The following is a 19,970-nucleotide window of genomic DNA, read 5'->3' as shown; positions in this document are numbered from 1 at the left end:
ACGACATGGCAGCCAAATCATTGGGATCACTGGTGGCTGGCTGCGGTGTTTTTGCTCTCCTTGGTAGGTTATTTGTTGGAGTCCTAAGAGTAGGTGAGTGTTGCCACCTCTGGGCCCAGAATTGAAAGTTGTCCCTGTTAGGCTTTAATGGCGTTTCCCCTTTGTTTTGCCTGAGTGTTTTTTATTATATTATTTTCTCTTTCTGGTAGTTTTGTGGTGATGAAGCAAGTCTCAGATGTCATCAGATAACATTTCACAGGAGCATGTATATGGGACTCTGTGGGGTTTCTCTACTAGCAGATCACCAATCAAACCTTTTGGTTTACAAACCGTAAAGCCCGCCACAAGCCCGATGAAGACTAGGGTCCAGTTAATCAGATTTGGTTAGGCAGTTAGTAGGAAAACTCTGCAGGGATAGTTTTGCCTTTCGGGCGATTGGGGTGTTTAGCACTGCACATTGTTTTGAGTCCACTGTTTGCCAGTGCAGTTAACGCTGTGCGGTTCCTTTGTGCAAACCATCTGTTGATGTTGCCTCAATGTCAGATTCTTTTTTTTTTGATGCTCCATCATGGGGGTTGTTAGATAAATGCACCCAAGAACAACTGTTGGAATTTGCTGAACATTATGGGGTTGATGTGGCTGATAATGCAGACATTAAGGCTGTTATAGTAATGGTTGGTGATTAAAACCGTTTTAATTGGGGAGGAAAGCTCAGGTTTGGGTCCAGTTGGGACTCCTTGGGCAGCAGCTGTGTTTGCTTTTGTTGCAGTTGGAGAGTGAGAAAGGTAAGCTGATTGCTTTGGAAAGGTTTAGAAAAGAACATGAAACTGAAAGGGACAAAATGGGACAAGACATTGAAAGATTTTAATTACATTTCAGATCACACCTAAATCAAATCTAGGTTCCGGGTAAATTGCGGGTGATGGACGAAGACTTGGACAAAAGTTTGCAATGATACATGTTGTGTGTGATAGAGGAAACACAAACAATCACATGTTGGTAGACAGGAAACAGACTGGAAAAAGGCTGAGCCACATGTGGTTAAGGAAGTGTCTTTATGCAGCAGTTGAGTTAGAACAAAATTTACAACTGCACTGTCAAAGATATTTTTTAAGATAACCTCATGACCACAGAGGACAGTTTTGTGGGCTTAGCCCTGGATATCAGATTTTGGCTTTCATTCCCTGTTGTGGGCTATCCATTCCATGCTAAATTTATGGGTCCTTACTGTATCGTTAAAAAACTGTACGAGGAAAACTATGTCATTGCAACTGCTGACTGCAGAAAAGTAACTCAGAGGTGTCAAGTAAATTTGTGGAAAATGTAGTACTTGTCTGAGGGTACCAAGATTAGTGTAGGGGGTTACAGTAAGTTTCCAGCAGTCCTGCTTTTTTGTGGGGGTCAAGTTGGGTGACTTGACACACATGCTGTGGCAGAGCGCGGTGGAGGGGATGCCCAGAGTTTGGATGATCCTGTGTGTGGTCAGCTTAACAATTATAAAGCTCTGTGTAATTTGGATGCGTCGGTGTGGCATTTGCCTGCGTCCAGGCAAAGTGAATTGGTTGATGTGATTAACAAATATCCCTCTTTGTTTGATACATGTTTCACACTCTGTTGGATCATGTTACTGATGATGGGAATGCTAAACCAATTCTGCTGTGATTTTGGGGTGCCTTTTATTACCAGTTTTGTAATAGTTTAATACCACAGTCTATCTGAGTATGGTTGCTGACTATGGTCATCCCTTCATGGCTGGAGTTTACCATCTTCTAATGGCTAGTAGGAGACCAGCCATAGAAGATCTTTGAGGCGTGGTCATGTCAACATGGAAAGTTTCCAACACTTTGTGGAATCGATGACAATAAGAATTGAGGCTGTTTTGAAAGCAAAGGGAGCCTCCACCCCAGATTAGTGTAGCGTTTCTAATTAAGTGCTCAGTGAGTGTATTTTGATGTGAAGAAAAGGATGCATTAACCCAAAAGGACATCTAAAACTGGCTTTTGTAGGACATGTTAATAAAACAAACCTAAAGCTATGCATCCGTATGTAAAAAGAGTACTTGCCTTGGCCCCGTATTTTGAATAATTCATTTCTGTCAGCGTCACTGGTCGTAGTTTATCGATGTCTCCAAATGCTACTCCAGGAACGTAAAGCGCACAAACCACATGCACCCATCTGTAAACAAAGATGAAGAAAATAAAAATTGACTGACAAACTGTTCTTTTGAACAGATCAAACTACAGCCCGTCAGAATGAAAATTATGACCTAAAAATGTTTCAAGACAAAAAGTATTTATATACATTTGTCTTAATTGATTGTCTTCTTTTACCTTGGAGCTTTTATTGTTTGGAATCCTTTAAAGTCATCATTGTAAATGAGGACCAGCCTCAAATTATATTTTAAGAATAAAGATTAATACAAATATATTCACAATATAAATTCATAATATAAACATGAATAAAGACATAAAAGGTGACATTTATTAATATGTATAAGCTTCTGCATGCCGATTTCAAGGAATACCATTTAAATTGATCAAAATCTATCGCTATGGGTACTTCTGCATTCAATGTAGTGAATTAATGCAAACAAAAGAAACATTAATAACGTGAAATTGGCTGCAGTGACTTGCTCAGACACTTCAAAAAGAAATGGATTCATAGATTTATGTAGCCCCAGACTCTTGTCTACAGTTTGCTGTGACACAATTTCAAATGCGGACTTTAGGGAAGAGAATCCGAAGTCCAATATAAAGATATCCATCTCTGGCAAGCAACCGCTTCACAGTTTAATTTGCTGTGTTTTTCATGCTCTAGTGAAGTAGTAAATTCGGGTGCAGCCTGGCTGAGGAGCACTATCAGCGATAACGTGGCTGAAGTCTCCACGCTTCACATAACACACTCTTTTCTCTCACTCCTTTTCTTCCTCTATCTCTTCTTCTCCCTCCATCCCCTTCTCTCAATCCTCTGCCAGTTCTTTCTCTCTCCAACTTCCTTTTCTCCCAAGCACTGAATATATGTACAATTTAGATAGCGTTTAGCTGCCTGCAGCATTTCAAACAGTTAAGGCCATTAGATGATATTTGTTTCTCAACACGTTCCACGTGCTGGCCTCATAATTGGCAACTGACCACTGGGGTCAGTGTGCTGCTGTATCCCACCTGCCAGCGTCCGTCTCTTTAAAGATGCCATCCTGGTTAGGGCACAGCTCACAGCTCGGAGTCACACCGTTCTTACAGGCGTCACAGAACCAAGGCTCTGTCGAATTTTCCGAGGCTGAGCTCATGATCGAGTCACTTTCGCCGTCTACACCGTAACACCCTGGAAAAACACAAAAAAGTGGTTGCCGGTATGGCAAATGTCAATTGCATTGCTCATTAAAAAGATAACATCAGTCATCCTATTTCCCATATGAGCAGCAATGTGAACATTACAGTTTGTCACTACTCTCCAAGAGGCAGAAGAAATATAGGCCAATGAGTTGTTGATTGTTTCAATGGCTGATTTGAAGGCACAGAACAATGAAACCTATGTACAAAATAAGGTGAAAACACTTTCCCCCTTAAGGTGTGTGTGTGTGGGGGGGAGAGATAAACTATGGCTATGGCTAGGCACATGAAAAGTTCATTTTCATGTGCAGGCCAGCTGAGCTATACAGATAGACTTGCGGCCACCAGTGCTTTATAACATGTTTTCAACAGACACAAATGTGCACCCTTAAAAGCAGCATCAATATTGTTTGCTGTACACGGAACATTTCACCTTGTGTTTGGCCATTTTAATTTTTTGAGATCTCGGCCTCTCTCTGTCCTTCACTCTATTAAAAACAGATCTGACTGCTGTCTGGTCCAGAGCTGTCAAACTCCTGTGACACTGCCCCACAAAATGAACATCTGATACAAAATGTAGCCTTAGAGAAACAAGGAGAAGCCAAGCGAACGCATTTTATTGTTATCCTCTTAATTTTCTGAGGTTGCATAAACAATTATAGGCTGATGTGGTTTCTATAGCAGCTATTACACCGAGCAAACACGTCTTCCCTACCAATGAGCAGCAATCTGTGCTCTGCCTCCGTTGGGGAGATAACATTCTAACTCCTAATTCAGTCATCCAGCCTCCAGGCTTTTTAAGCAATGGGAAAGACTCACCAATCAAGCGCTCAGTGCTCTGCATGCCCATCACTATGTGCCACACTGGGGAGTTGGGCAGTAAATCGAAAGAAAACATTGGGGCAGACGGAGCTGTTTATTTAGCTCTAGCTTTGTTTGGTGGGTGAATGTCCTTTTCTGATTGAGAGAACTCTTGCCGAATGTCATAGTGAATCACAAATTTTGAACTCTTCAGAGGCTGGGGGAGGGGGGGCAGGTTAGTTTTCAGTTATAACAGGTTTCTGGTTTCTTCTTGAAATGAGCTCAAAGGGATAAATCAATCAAGCTTCTGATTACTCGGCTGTTAAATTAAGTCACAGCTGGATTCTGTCTTGACCTTCAAAACAGAAGATCTACTAAGAATCTAACTACAAGATGTGGAAATAACTACTGACCATTTCTAACTCAATTTCTCTCACCAATGTGTGGTAGGAGCACGGTGCTAGGCCCAATATAGCACATACGTATTACTGGAATACCTTTGGCAACAGTTGGGTGCTTCATCTTTACTGATTGGACTTGGGACAACTGGGGGGTTGTGAATGACCACCATGCTGGCTTAACTGACTTAGGGCTGAACCATGGCACAAATCTCCGATGTTCCTTTTGAACTGAGATACAAAGCTCAGACCATTAAGCCACGGGTTGCTGGCTAATATGAGCTAAGCTGACAAAAAGTGATGACTACAGGATAGCTTCATAATCCCTCAAGGAAAGATTATCCTTGTCAGAAATGACAAGCTTGGCAGAAAAAAAGAAGGGGTAAGGTAGAGTCAACTGAACCAAGAGAAGTTCTTTTAACTGCATTAACTGCATTGAGATTTAGTAGAAGGAAATGTTAGCTTGCCTTAAAAAAATTGGGGGGGATGCATCCAGAAGTAAAAATATGGAAGCATGTGTGAATGAAGACATTGAATAACGGTAACATTCCTGAACAATAGAGGTATTAGTGGTCCTATAAATCAGTAACTGTTATTGATCTTTTTTTCTGCAAATACAATCTTGCATTCATTTTTGTGCATCTGGAAAATAAATAGACATGCGGAGCAAATTTTGGATGGTTCAGTCATACCGAGATATTTTTCTTCTGTCCTGAAAGAGTTTGGCGTCTTTTTCCTCGTAATAAGTTGAACAAATAAAGTGCAAACATAAGTGAGTTGAGCACATTTGGGAAAATTCATTAAATTACGATGCATTAAAGTTCATGTCACTCCCATTTGAGTATAAAATTCAGCACTATTTTCACATCTCTGGAGAAGAAAAGGATATCAGTGATTTAATATTAACATTCATATTTTTCTACAGCAACCTATCACTGATAAGCGAAATCTGTTGTCCTCTAATGACAAGATAGACAACCTGGATTTAGAGACGACTGAACAAAGAAAATACAGCAGAGCTTAACACATGGATATCAGAGACAGAGGGCCTTCTTTGGCATTTAAAAACGAGAACCTGCGTTATGGTAATGATGTCTGCCTGTATGACTGGCAAGCGTCTGATAATTGTTAGAAAGGCCAGTAAGAACAGGACTCCTCCATGTGCTCTGTGTAGATGCTTCCTTTATGGACACCCGCACACTCCATCTTTTGATCTCTCACCCAGGTCCTGTGTGGCTACCTTTCATGTCAGCCTCTCTTCTTGTCTGGGAAGGAGTGATGGTGTACGGAAAGCGGTGCGAACACAAGAACAAAGAGAAGCAGCGAAGTCAAGCATCAAGACTGACTCCAGTTACCGACAGCTCATCTCTCATCCCTACCTCAAAGTCCTTCTTCGTTTGCACTCATCTTAACCTTGAACAAGACATCTGTGATGAAGAAAACTTATTTAACATTGGTTTGACAGTCCCATACAGTGCAGCGACCAGTTAAGGTACAGCTGCATGTCACCAGCATAAATTTAAAACGAGAAGCCAATGCAGTGGGTACAGTTACACTGCCCAGTGGAAGCATATACTGTAGTATATAAATGATAGAACAGGACCCTTGATGCAATCAAAATGTATTTAAGTCCAATATAGAGAGAAGATTGTCTTAAAAGACAGAACAGTTTCTTTTCCGGAACAGGATTTGAGAGATTCTAACCCAATGACTCAGACTGTCAATCAGAACGTAATGGTCAATTACATCAGACGCTGCACTAAAATATAATAACAGGGCACATTTTGAAGAGCTGCATTTTTCAGTAAATCGCTAGTTGGTCTTAAGTATTTAAATCAGAGCAATGCAAATTAACAAGTTTCATGATGATACAAAAAATATTTAACTGCGCTGTTACATCATAGTAAAACTGTGTGCAACCAACAGACAAACAGAAATGGGTGAAAACATAATCTCCTTGGAAGAAGAAATCAAATTATTGTCTAGGGGTATACACAACATCCTGTTTATGTTTATGTCGGCAACAACTACAGTGACTTAAAGCACAATACAATGTAATTTTATCATCATCACATCGTTCCTAGTTATTTACACAAATATAGACGGTTTGTTTTGCATCCTATTTACGTCTGCAGCAATGGAATTTTTGCCGATTATGATTGATATTATTGAGAAATAATCCAGTCGGGAGATTTAAATAGATAATAAAGTTAACAAAGCTAAAAGTTAGTTCAATGTTTTCCTGTCCCGGAAAAAGCATTCACGTCTCTCTCTCTCTCTCTCTCTTTTGGTTTTTATTTTTAGTGCATTTGTAAAACAACCCTGATGTTTCTGGCAATTTTTTTAATAAAAGTTGTTTTCAAAAATCAAAAAAAAAAAATCTCCCTCTCTCTCTCGGGCAGTTGCTGGATTTTGTGATTGGTCAGGCCAAATTGTCGATTTATAAAAGCAGGAAAGACAAGATAGGAAATGTGTCCGGACATGAGCTGACACACATGTACGTGTCTCTGGTGAGAGCCAGAATGTGAGTGGATTTCAGGTTCCACTCTCTGATGAACGACATACAAGAGTTTTTAAACCCGTGGTGTTTCACCACGGCTGTGTGTTCACTCTGTTTTTATGACCTGATTTATTCTGTTTTTCAGTTATTTTGTTGTGTTTTTTTTCATTTCATTTGTAGAGGACCGTGATGTTCTCTGGTGAATCTTAATAAACATTGTGTTTTCAAAATCAAAAAAAATCTCTCTCTCTCTCTCTCTCTCTCTCTCTCTCTCTCTCTCTCTCTCTCTCTCTCTCTCTCTCTCTCTCTCTCTCTCTCTCTCTCTCTCTCTCTCTCTCTCTCTCTCTCTCTCTCTCTCTCTCTCTCTCTCTCTCTCTCTCTCTCTCTCTCTCTCTCTCTCTCTCTCGCCTCGGCTGCAAACCACTTAGTCTGCCTTCTGTGTCTTTTCAGGGAGATTAAACATGTCTCAGAGGAAGAAAATATCAACCAACCAAACGAACAAGATAGATTTAAGACCTGCTCCTAATATCTCCTGTCTGCCAACGGAGAATTGGTGATTAAGACAGTTCCCGCCCTTCACTGCTGTGCTGCTGTGTGTGTGTGTGTGTGTGTGTGTGTGTGTGTGTGTGTGTGTGTGTGTCAATGTTAGTATAAACACCAACCTTGTCGGAACCAGTCGTCCTCATGGGGACCAAAGCCTGGTTCTAATGAGCCATAACATAATCTTTAACGTGCTGGTTAAGACGTGAATTGAGGTTAGTTTTATGCATGAATTGGTTTGAGTTAAGATTAAGGTTTGTGTTAGGCTGTCAACAATGGAAGGAAGTCGATGTCGTAACAACGACATCGATTGTTGCTGCTGTTGTTTGCCTTGGATCATATGGATCCACATATGATTTGGATCCATATAATTAAACATGTTTTACTCTCTAAAAACGGTATCAGCATCAGCCCCCAACATTCATATCGGTCAGGTATGAATAGCGATGCCCTAAACTAAAAACACTTGTAGTGGCAGGAGACTGACAGCACATACAGTCTATTCAGTATTCAGTCTATAAATTTGACAGATATCTGACAAACAAACTTCACATGCATATGCTGACACACTTTGGACTAGCTCTGCAGCTTACCTTCATGCACAGTGACCCCACAGTTGTCGCACTGGATGATCTCGTCTGCATCCTCACTGTTGTCTCCCAGACAGACGCAGCAGATGAGGATGTGCTGGGTGCTCCAGGTCTGGGACCGGTCCAGCAAGGCATCCTGGGGAATCCGATAAGCAGAGACACAGTAAAGCTACTTATAAAAAAAAACATTTCTCTAATCTGACCAGTAAATGGCATACAGTGCACAGTAAATACTACAGACGAGGCTCATGAACACTGTGCTGTAAATATGTCTAAATAAGTAGAAAATAAAAGGTTTAGATGGTTGTCTTTAATAATTTAGCTGCTGGGCTCGTTTGATACTGGGTGTCGGTACACATCCCTAGTGAGGTGCCTTGCTCAAGGACACTTCAGCTGTGGATGTTGAGGGAGGGGAAGCACTGTTCATTAACAACATGGTTGAGGCTACTCTCCTTTTGAGAGTTTTGGTTTGGTCTCCTCCATCTCCCAAGCAAAATATCTGGTTCCTTAGCTACTAAATCTTCCAGTAGGTTCACCATCTAGTAGCTAAATGTCATGAAAGTAGTGGACAGTGGTTTATGACAGTAGCTTGTTTCCCCTGCTGGAAAATATGTAAGTGAGAGGGAGTTTCCAACTCATAACAATGAGCTAAAAGATTCTAAAAGAGCTTCTCTTTGAGCAGAGAATCCAGAGATGACACCTACCATATTAAACATAGTCATTTTGACCCATTGTTAGTATAAAAACAGTAAACCGCGCAGTATTAATTCTGCATTGAAGTAAATACTGGCTTACCCAGGTCTTACTTTATGTGTCCTCATGAGACTGGAGTTGTTCTCACCTCATTGCCCTTTCCCTGCGACATGCTGTCGTTGGTAAGTTCTTCATCAAACGCACTGGTGTTCTTCGCCTTCTTCATGGGCTTCTTCACCTCTTTGTCAGTATCACTGCTACTGTTGTTGTTGTTGTTGTTGTTGTCATCGCCATCTTCCTTGTCATCGTCCCCATCATCATCGTCGTCATCGTCGTCCTCGTCTTCATCGTCATCATCATTGTCGTCGTCGTCGTCCTCACTGGCGCTGCCACCACCCTCTTCCTCAGTGCCTCCTTTTTGGGTAGCTGCCTTGCCTTTCTTCTTCCCTGCTGTGGGTCTCCAGTCATTGTCGTCCTCGCTGTCGTAGTCATCCATCTCGTTCAGCTCCTCCATAGTGGTGAAGTCCAGCAAGGGACGGTTCCTTCGGAAATTCCATTTCTTGGGCTCGGCCTGACTCTCGTCAGCATTCACGCCGCCAGACCCGGAAGTCGAGGCGGAATCGGCTGCTGGAGTGGGCTCAGGCTCTGATGTTTTCCTGCTCTTGCGTCGGCTTTTAAGCGGCGTGACATCAGGGTCTTTGGTCGGGCTGTCTGACGAAGGCTGCTGTTTGGTCTTCTCTTCATCTTCTGTTAAGTTGTCGTCAGCAGTCGGGTCTTTGGCCTCCTCCTCGCCTACACCGCCATCTGCAGAGGCAGCTTTGTCCGAGTCACTTTCTGAACCTGCAGCACTCGCTTTAGACCCTTCTTCATCACTGCCATTGCCTGTGCCGTCTGATCCTATCAGCACACAACACAATGACAAATTAATATAAAGGGTGACAACAGCATCCTTCTCAAACCCTTGGTTGGTGCTCCAGCCTCTGCTTGGACTTCATGTTGGCAGGTGTGTTTACAGTAAGTGTAATTAAACCAATTTAACCATTTCAATTTCATCTCCCTTCCGTCATGACAGTGGCCCCCAAAACTGGTGCACTACAGGGAGTGTGAATAGTTTGTAAAGACTAATATCGGTTGGGCAGGCACTTAAAGGAGTTTGTTCTAAATTTAAAGTCTAACAGTGTGGTACATGTTTTTCGAACATGTTTTTCTCTCAAACATTTGTTTCAGTGTCACAATGAGGATCTTTTTCTCTGGGCTATCTTCAAAATGCTACCAGAGAGCAGTGGTCACAAGGTAAGTGTCCAATAGAAACCTCTCGGAATGATTCAAAGTCAAAAAGAGCTCGACCCCCAACCACTCTTTTTAGCTGCGTTATTACTGTAAATAGAACAACCCAGAAGCAACATCAGTTCAGGCTGTAAACGTTACAAACCAAACAACAGCAAAACTACAATGGCATAGAGAGGACTCCTCCACCAAGGGCCAACAGTCCTCTTAAATTCAATCAAGCCACACCAAATTGCACAGCATCAGTCCTCCCATCCATACATTATTTCACTAGGAAAACGGAGAAAATGTAAAAACGCCCCATCTCGCAACAGAAAGAAAGTGACAAAAAAAAAGGAATCCCTGGATCTGGTCTTAAATCTGTTGTTAATTCTTGGCCCATGTCCAATCCTTCTGCCAACAGTGATTTAATCTTCATCTAAGTTACAAATACAGACGAGCACAATGTTCTCAAGCTAACAACACACAAACAATCACTTTATTGAACACACACATTAAACATTCATGCTGCTGGTGGAAAAAAGTAAGTGGACCTCTCGGCTAATGACTTCAACAAAAGCCAGGTGGAGTCAGGAGTCGGCAAACCTGGAGTCCAGTCATTGAAACCAGTTTGAACGTGTTTGTTCCGGCTAGAGATGTTTGTGGAAACATGCTGTGGAATGAGCTCAAAAAGCTGTTCACACCACACATCCTAAGAATATGGCAGAGGTACTGAGCAAAACCCCTCCTGATTGCTGTGCAGGTCTGATCTGCAGCTACAGAAAATGCTAATTTGAGGATATTGCTGCCAATGGAAGTTGTAGCAGTCATTAAATCCAAGAGTTCACTTACTCGTTCACCAACACTGTGAATGCTTGATGAGTGTGTTCAATACAGATATGAAATATTATCACTTTTTGTGTTTTATCAGCTTAATCACGTTGAGTTTGTTTATACTTGTACAGCTGAAGCTCAGATCACATTTTATAATTGATTAATGCAAAAAAACAGGTTCACTACCTTTTTTCTTGCCACTGTTAGTTTAGACGGGTGATGTAAAAGGAGGGCAGCATGACACCGGACACCAAACGGCAGGGCAGCTTGTGTCTAGTGGCAACTGCTCCTGTGCTGACTTTCAATGAAGTCAGCAAAACAACTTTTGAACCAGACACGAGTACAACCTCCCACACTGCCTTCCAGTGTGACAGAGTGTCTGGCTGACAGCGTTGTCAGCAGCCCAGCAGGAGACATGCTGCACGAAGCACTGGGATTTTATAATTGAGCGAAGACAAGCACTCACACTCTTCCTGTATCTGACTGTGCGGTTTTTCACACCACAGATGATGCATAAAAGCAATAAAATGCAAGACAAATGTCGTGCTGATATAGGAGTTTAGTGAGGAGCAGATGCTGTAGGTGCAGGTGAGCTGAACTCACACAAACTTGCCCGGGGAGTGAATACAATTGTTTGTGTATTTGTAGACATGATGTGTTGAAGAAAAGACATCAGTAAAAAATACAAATAGGAAAAGCAAATGTCAAATGAATGTACAAATGATCCAGTTTGATCCATTTGCCTCAAGTGCTGACTCAGAAAATCTTTATTTGGGCACAGCCCAACGAACGCCCACTCAGACGCTCCGGCCTTAAAGCCAATTCATGGTTTCTGCATCTGTTTGGTCCTTTGGGTTTCAATCATCTACTCAAGTCTGTGAGAGTCTTGACTCTCCATGCCAAAGCTAAATGGTAAATGGACTGGATTTATATCACGCTTTTCTAGTCGTATTGACCCCCCAAAGCGCTTTACAACACCATTCACCCATTTACATAACCATTTATACAGCGCTTCTACACACAGCACTTTTTCTATAACACATACAACACGTTTAGTGTCTTGCCCAAGGACAAATTGGCACGTGAACTGGAGGAGCTGGGAATCGAACCACCAACCTGGTGAACCTTGTCCTGTACATTTCCCATGCTTGGTCCTATTTTGGTTAAAAATAAATAAATAAAAACACAAGCTCTTCTTTTTGTAATGTGGACAGGTACTGAGCACATCAGGAAATCACTGGCAAAACTGTGGGAAATGTGTTTCTTAATTAACAGCAACTTTGACTTGAAAAAAGTGTGCCAAGGTATCACAACTGACCTTACAAAATGGCAGTGAATCCAAATGCAGGGATATGGACGCACAGGGTCCCAAGATATATCTGAATGGCTGGCAAGATTTAAAAGACTCTGCAGTCTAACTGCAAACAACTCATGTCCACAGTGAGGCCATCAATTGCTATAGGAGATCGCAGGTAGATACAGACGCATGTCACAAGCCAAAAAGTTTGGAAAGCTTCTTTTTTTCCAAACCTACCGGGATTGTGCACAATAACAGGGACTTCAAAACATTAACTAGAATATCACATTTTATGTACTGTGTGTAGCTCAAAGACGGCTGGATGTTTCGCAGACCATGCTTACCTGAGGCATCTCCCACTTCAAAGTCACTGTCATCAGAGCTGTCATAATCCAAGGCATCTAAGAGGGAGGCGGCGAGTGGTTTCACCTGCCGGCGCTTCAAACTGCGGTCCACTAACAGATGAAAATTGCAGAAAACAAGAGCTGAGTGAACTTATCTCCAAGCGGCAAACATTTGGATTCTAGTGGTGCAGCACAAAACATAAATGTATCTATGCAAAGAAGGTAATGAGGGAAGTCTTGTTATCCTGTTTCATATAAAACATGTAATCCGAGTGATTTGCTAATGATTTTACTACCACTCTTTGACATAAGAAGGAGATCTGGCCTCGATGCATCAGATTGACGTTAGTATAAAACACAGATTTCCAAAAGGAGATTAATCAAATGAATATGACTCCCACCGTCTTCTATTAATAACATTCATGTTATCAAATCAAAACCTGAAGTAGGGTCCAAATTTAAATGCTAAATATTGGATTTGGACTGAGGTTGGCAGTCGCCTCAGCTGTGAGTCAGTTAAAGACTATGACTACTTAACTCTTGCTTCATACATTTCACTTCACATCACCAGGATTAGGGATGTTCATGTCTTGGTGAAACAGTACATGTATTACATTGGCTGAACAGGAGCTGGAAAACACTTCCCACTTGCATATACCTATGGACATACAGTATGATTAACAGATACCACTTTCCATCTGAACACGGCGGTGAAGAGTGACACTCTTGTTTTAGTGTCACTTCTTAGTGCTTCGAAGCCACTTTGACTGGCAGTCATTGCTGTTGCAATGGCATGACATAAAAAGAGTATGTTCAACTGACACACGCAGCACGCACCAGCCCTGAGTGGCTAAAGCAATTCTCAGTAGCATTCCCACTGGTATGGTGTGTTACTTATTGCCTCTGAAGCAGAATAAGATGGATTTTTTGGGGGGGGAATTGGTTCATTGCGATCATCAACAGTCAGGCTATCCTGCAAGCTACACATGTGCCATGCAAAGCCATACAGGGATGATGCTATGTCGAGCTAGCCGCGCTAGCCTTTGCTGGCCAGCTGGCGACTGTCACTGGAACACAAAGGGCACTGTCCCGTCTCGGGGCGATGTGCAGGTGAAAAAGCAGCCCATTCTCTCGTCTTCCCTCCCTCCCTCCCTCCCCCCCCGTAGAAAGAGCTCAAACGCTGACATCGCAGTTTACATTTGGCTTACGTTTAACAGCAGCGGAGACGTGAAACCTAAGTCTGATCACATTCCACCCGACGGTCTCTGGAGACCCGTGAACACCGCTCGCAGGCGCGGGCGGTGTTAGCAAACAACGAGGAGCGCTGCGCCTCCCCGGCTGTCAAACAGCGGCACGATGCTCGTTTTAACGAACTCCTGCTCCCTTCCACCACCGGTTACCGACACAGACCGACCTAACGGGCGCGACTGTGCGCAGTAACTCCCGTCGCCCTCAGCTACCTTGGCGGCGCCACCTCACCTACTTTTCCCGTGCTAAGCAAGGTGGCTAGTCGTGGCTAGTCGTGGCTAGCATTGGCCGCCGCTGTCGCCTTCGTGATTGCAGCCTTGTCGTGTTCGTTCGTTCTCGAGTCCGCCGCACACAGACACGCGTGAGGTAGCAGCATTGCACGACGAGGCTGGAACAACGGAAGACCGAGAGTGACACGACGTGCACGAACTGCACACCGGCATTAGCATTGTTAGCAAAGCGTAGCTGTTCCAGCTTAGCCGGCTAGCTGCTAATTCGCGGCGGTTCGGGACGGGAAACAGCGTTGTTTAAATGGGTGCGCCGATAAATCTGACTTCGCACAATAGCGCCGAGTCTTGCGGGGAATATAGCGGCGTAGAAAGCGGCACTCACTTTCCGGGTCGTTTTCACTACAAGGGACGAGGCAGGTCTCCGGCTAGCAGCATGTTATGTGGACAATGGGAAACACAGCAGTGACGTGCAACACGACTGGATGTTGTTGCCATGGGGACAGCCGAGGATGGGGCCACAGGGTAGCTACATCAAACATATAAACAATATGAATAAGTAAGACATAGTGTTTTTATGCATTAGGTAATTTGAGCTGTACAGTATTTTCTAAATGAAAAACTGATTTGATGTAAAGACCCCTTTCTATTGTTTAAAGAACCACACAGCTTCAGCATTTAGAAAGATTGCCCTCACTATATTTAAAAGATTGAAAGCTCAATGCAGTGTCACCACCTGCTGCTAAGACCAATACCACCTCACAACATTGCAGACACTAAAAAAAAAATATATATATACACATATATATATTAAAAACAATATTTTAGCCCACAGACGAGCTAATAAATCACCCCTTTACTGTACTTTGTTTGCTACAGGTTGGTATTGGTGTCCCTCACAGTCAAATACAGATGCTCTCCCAAAAGGTGTGCCCTCGTGTGCGATTTTGATGATGGTGGAAGAGAGCGCTGTCCAATACATCAGACCAAAATATACAAAAACTGCTGGGAAAGAATTGAATCAACGGAGAAAAGACATACACTAACATTGCAGGTTGCAGGTATAGATTTTCAAAATCTGTTAAAAATATTTTGGTTTGGAGTAAATTGTTGAAGCAGTTGACAACTTGAACGATTCAAAAAATGTGTGTATAGCTGTAATCAGGTTGGTACGACAGCAAAGTTGCTTTTGTTGCAGTAGTTGATGCAGAAGTAATGTGGGATTTCTGTCTGTCAGAACAACAAAATCCAGATCCCTGATATCAAATACATTTCAAAGCCAGGATTTTCCTTGCCCAGAACCATGACGCACTCAGTTCATGATGAGGCATGTAAAAAAAAAAGCCATACAGCGACAGAAAAAAAGGAGAACAGAGAAGATCAAACCAACGCGGAGACAGGAATTATGAAGTGACAAATGATTTCATGAGTGTCCTAAACCAAATTAAAAGGTCTCGAGGTTTCATTTAAATGAACACACTTTCCTGAGTAAACTAATGGAATCAAATGCAACCCAATAAGTTGAACAATTATGTCAAGAAATTGGATATTTTGCCCCCCCTCGTGTGTTTAATGTAGTCCAGCACAAAACCATCATATACTAATACAAAAAAAATTTCAATAAACAACATTTTGAAATTTGTGCTACTAATAAAGTGATAAAATAATGTGATAAAGGTCTATAATAGTTATTAGAATACAATGGATCTTTTTGTAACAATCTTGATATTAAAATACTTTCAGATGAGATTCCTGAGTGCTGAAAATAACTAGCATTGGTTTTCCCATTGAGTCTTCTTTTGTAGTGTGTAATCCCCGAGCAGAAAACTGAAGAAATGACAAAGTTCCTTTGAAGGATGCAGTCGCATAAACTTGTATCTTGGCTCACTTTCAAATCGAGCTTTGTTTCTCTTGTCCTCCTTTGACTTTGCCAATTTAGCAAATAAGAAATGATTAAAATAAATGAGCCCAGATTGATCCTGATACATGGTAAAGGGAAGAGTGATGGGCCAGGCAAGCAAAAAGGATGATTACACCTGTCGTTGCCTGATGACAAATGGCCCTGCATTGCACTGGAGACGGGCTGTTTTTTCTTTTTAATCAGCCCGGATCAAAACACTGTGGGGGATATCGTGGTAGCCATCATTGTCATCATCGCTATCAACACTTTCATCGTTTTCTTTCCCGCTATTGCTGCTCTGATCAACACCGAGGCCCCACTAGATAGTGTTGGTGGGATACAACGAGCAGTGGGTCTGAAATTTGAATCAACGTGATCATGTTAGTGAGTCCAGGTGTGAATTTAACAGGATTGTACTCACCGGATAGCAACTTTTCCCCACGCAGATCAGAATTTATGCAGTTCCTGAGTAGTGCTAATACGGAGCAGTAAACTAAAGGCTTCCTTCTAAACTAATTATAGGTGGAAGGAGACATTTGATGCCACACAGTGTCATTTTGGCAATATGACTGGGCCTCCTGTGAACAGGGATCAGGCTGGGCAAACGTGTGCATTTTTTCTTTCTCCTTTTTTTTTCAATCCAACCATTTTATCAGGCTCAGTCTTAGAGTAGAAAAACGTATATTGATTTCTAGTGACTTTTTTTTCGTCGTTTTTTTTTTTTCACAGAAATGTAAGGAGCAAAACCCAAGAGTGAAATCCAAATAGTCAATCAGTCCAGGATTATGGATTAATACCAAATGTTCAGACAGAACGTGAGGCAGATTTTTGACGCTGCACAGACAAAGCAAATGCAAAGACGTAGAATGTGCCTGGGTGGTGAGAACATGTTGGATATTTTTCAAATAATAGGTGTTGTATAGCTTTTGATCATAATCACTTGATCTTCATCAGCAGCTCATCAGACCTATGTTGGCTCAATATGAAGAAAAAAAATCTCTGAGCACTTTAAAGAGGTCTTGAACAGAGCAGTCAAATGGACCTTCATGTGACACTGTTTTTGTCAGCTGCTCTTTCTGAGAGGCTGCTTATATTTTTACATGCTCTTGAGCGAAAAATTTCCCTCGGCTTCAGCAGTAGTTACCATGGAGACTGAGCTCAGTCTGGACGTCGGCTTAGCCACACTTTGCTGGCTAAACTGTCAATTGTGGTTCCCATGTCGGTGCATCAAAATTAAATTTCAAAACAACTATAAAATATCCATACCAAATAAAAACAAGCTTTCCTTTTGCCCCTTGTTGCTCTGTTTGTTTGTTTGTCAGCAGGATTGAATTTGGTGGAAGAACTCTGAGGAAGGATGGGACACGGGCCAAGAAAGAACCCATTTCATTTGGCGGGATTTAGAAGAAGGAGTGGATTCAGAATTTTTTTAAATCGCTTTTACTTACATTGCAAGATAGGGCATTTTTTGAAATGAAATCTATGAGTGTTCGTAATTTGGTGTAGCTTGATAGAATTTAAGGATACTGATGGGCCTGGGCGGATAGTGAGTGTAGTTTATGAAGAAGAAAAGATACATCAATCATGTGAAAATGAAACAATACGTTCGTAAACAACATGGTTCTGATAAAATAAAATAAAATGCCCAAGCTTGTCAAGTGGTCCAGGAGATCCAGATGAATCTGTGCAGAGAGAAATCACAAACAGTGATAATGTTTTTGATCAGGAACACAGGGATTCACTCTATATTCCATTAAGAATGAGATCCTCCACTCCACTGTTTAATTGGTATATTCAAGGGTGTAGAAAAGTGCTTGAGTCATTTAAAAGGACAAATGAGGTGCACAACGATACTGTACACATACTGACAATTCAGCTCAACCCATTTCTCTGGGGGGGGGGGGGTGCAGCAGGTGATCAAAGCGGACGGTTTCGGCCTTAGTGAGGTTTGATTTAAGGAGGAGCCCAATGCAGAGAGACGAGATCTTGAGGAAGTGTCCTACCTCAGATATCAGTCAGCTTGATGAACCAGAGGACAGAAGCAATTACACCGAGAGCAAGAATAACACAGGGTTTGGGAAATAAAAACATTACTATAAGGACGCAACAATGACAAGTAAGGTTTAAAACCTCATTTGAAGACGAGTAATTGCATCGGTTGTATATATGAATCATACGGTAGCATGTACCAAATGCCTGCGTTTATGTACAGCCCCCCCCCCCCTCCAGCCCAAGCGTTTGCATTTAAATTAGAATATTTATCCATTCATATGGTGTAAATCATGTGATACTATGTTTTGCATACTCCTCTTTCTTGGAGGCGCCTTTAACATTTCATTTTAGAAAGTGAATTGTATCACCACCCCACTGGCAGTGCCTGATGATGTCTCAATGCAATAAAATGTTCACTGGTAACAAAACAATTACCTTTTGAGGCATGCTGAACACATTCTATTTAAAGAAGTGTCGTTTTCCAGCCCACACTAAAACTTACATTTACATTTGCTGATTTGGCAGACGCTTGAATCCAAAGTGACTTACAACTGAGACACAAAACTAAAGCAATAAATAACAATAAATATTTTAGTACAGTGGTTGTCAACCCGGGCCTCTGAAATCCCCTATGAATCTATCAGGGATTCCAGATATTTAGTTATGGAGGAGAGTTCTATGAATGGACTAGAAAAAATGATTTCAGGTAGATTTAATTTTACTGGGCCATGCACCATTTTTGCATTGGGATCTAAAACTTGTCTTGATTTTCTCTGTGAGGCTTGCTTGTACGAATTTCTCAAGCCAGAATATCCAAACTCACTTAACTGTACGAACTTCGTAGTCCATGATGGGGGGTGCACGACCATGAGTTTTCGTTGTATAAATCTGATTTTCTTGTCCATTTGTGTCTAAATTCGATTTAAACACATCTACTCAAAGAACACTCAGTGGTTTAAAAATGTTTCATATGTAATAGAATATTTGAAACATATTCAAATAGAATAATATGCATAAAACGACTGAGCAAAAAGGCAGTACATAGTACAGCCTAGCAAGTAAAACCTGTCATTTTAGAGAGTGCGGCCATATCTTGTAAGTGATTCTGACATCACGCTTTCAGTTCACCGTAGCTTCCTATAGAAAAATTTCCAAAAGCGCCAATGACAGGAAACTCATTCACATGGCCAAATGTATTTTACCCTGTCTCTTTGCTCAACTCCTTATATTTATAACTTGATTATATAAATCAATAAAAAGTTGAGTCCTTAGAGGTCCCAACACTAAATTGTCCCACTTTTTTTAGTGGAGTTGTGAACATTTTGCAGATGTTGTTGACAGACAGTCACACACAAAAACATATATATATATATATGTATATATATATAGCATAAGAAAGGTTAATAGATGTCATGGGAAGTCTTTCCATTAGTCTGGCACCTTGACACTATGTGTTGCTGGTCTACGAATCAACTCCCCTCAGTGCAGCAGGACATCCAATCGTTTCCCGGAAAGGCTTTCAGCTCTGCCACTTTGTATGTTACGATGTTTCAGTCATGTTCAAAGACGGCCTCTGCTGGAGATATATTCTCGAAAAAATGCAGATGCAGATGGCATGTGTCTGACAACTTCCAATTTCCCTTTAAAAGGTGCAACTATTTATAAAACTTGCAGGCACTCTCTCCTTGGCGGCTGTAGACACCAGACTCCATTTCTCTGATGGATTGGCTGTCATATTCCGACAGCGCAGTGCTTCTTCCACTTTATGGACGTCTCTGTGCTCCTGACTGTGCACCGCAAAGCTGTACTTTTCTCGCCGCCGTAATTACACCGCCGTCTTCTAGGCCCCTCATAAACAGTCAGCGCAACTGAATAATCATGACTTTGGGAGGGTTTAACTTTGATGGTTCTCATAAACCGCGTAAGGTGATCATCATCACTGAGGTGCCTCGTCAGAAATGTTAATTGCCTCCGTGATCATGATGTCACAGTGATATACACGCAGTTGCAA

The 19,970-nt window shown here is 41.8% G+C and overlaps 1 protein-coding gene across 8 annotated transcripts in view; it reads right to left on the bottom strand.

The window, feature by feature from the left end:
* phf14 (PHD finger protein 14) overlaps nucleotides 1-14,585 on the bottom strand; it is a 73,523-nt gene extending 58,938 nt beyond the window's left edge. For 3 of the 8 annotated variants that reach the window (XM_035620637.2, XM_035620642.2, XM_035620641.2), the window contains exons 1-6: nucleotides 14,453-14,583; nucleotides 12,593-12,703; nucleotides 9,000-9,748; nucleotides 8,162-8,294; nucleotides 3,162-3,321; nucleotides 2,064-2,175 (exon numbers count right to left, since the gene is read on the bottom strand). In XM_035620637.2, the coding sequence (XP_035476530.2) occupies nucleotides 2,064-2,175; nucleotides 3,162-3,321; nucleotides 8,162-8,294; nucleotides 9,000-9,748; nucleotides 12,593-12,703; nucleotide 14,453 (1,266 nt within the window). In that variant the 5' untranslated portion in view covers nucleotides 14,454-14,583. Of the gene's footprint in view, nucleotides 1-2,063; nucleotides 2,176-3,161; nucleotides 3,322-8,161; nucleotides 8,295-8,999; nucleotides 9,749-12,592; nucleotides 12,704-14,075; nucleotides 14,197-14,452 lie in introns of those variants that run through there. The other 5 variants (XR_004786804.2, XM_035620640.2, XM_035620643.2 and 2 more) reach the window with 4 other exon arrangements.
* Nucleotides 14,586-19,970: the final 5,385 nt, after the last annotated feature.

This window comes from Scophthalmus maximus, chromosome 22, assembly GCF_022379125.1.
Source record: "Scophthalmus maximus strain ysfricsl-2021 chromosome 22, ASM2237912v1, whole genome shotgun sequence".
Lineage (NCBI taxonomy): Eukaryota > Metazoa > Chordata > Actinopteri > Pleuronectiformes > Scophthalmidae > Scophthalmus > Scophthalmus maximus.
The sequence above is the reverse complement of the archived record's forward strand: the minus strand, read 5'-3'. Positions and strand labels throughout refer to the sequence as shown.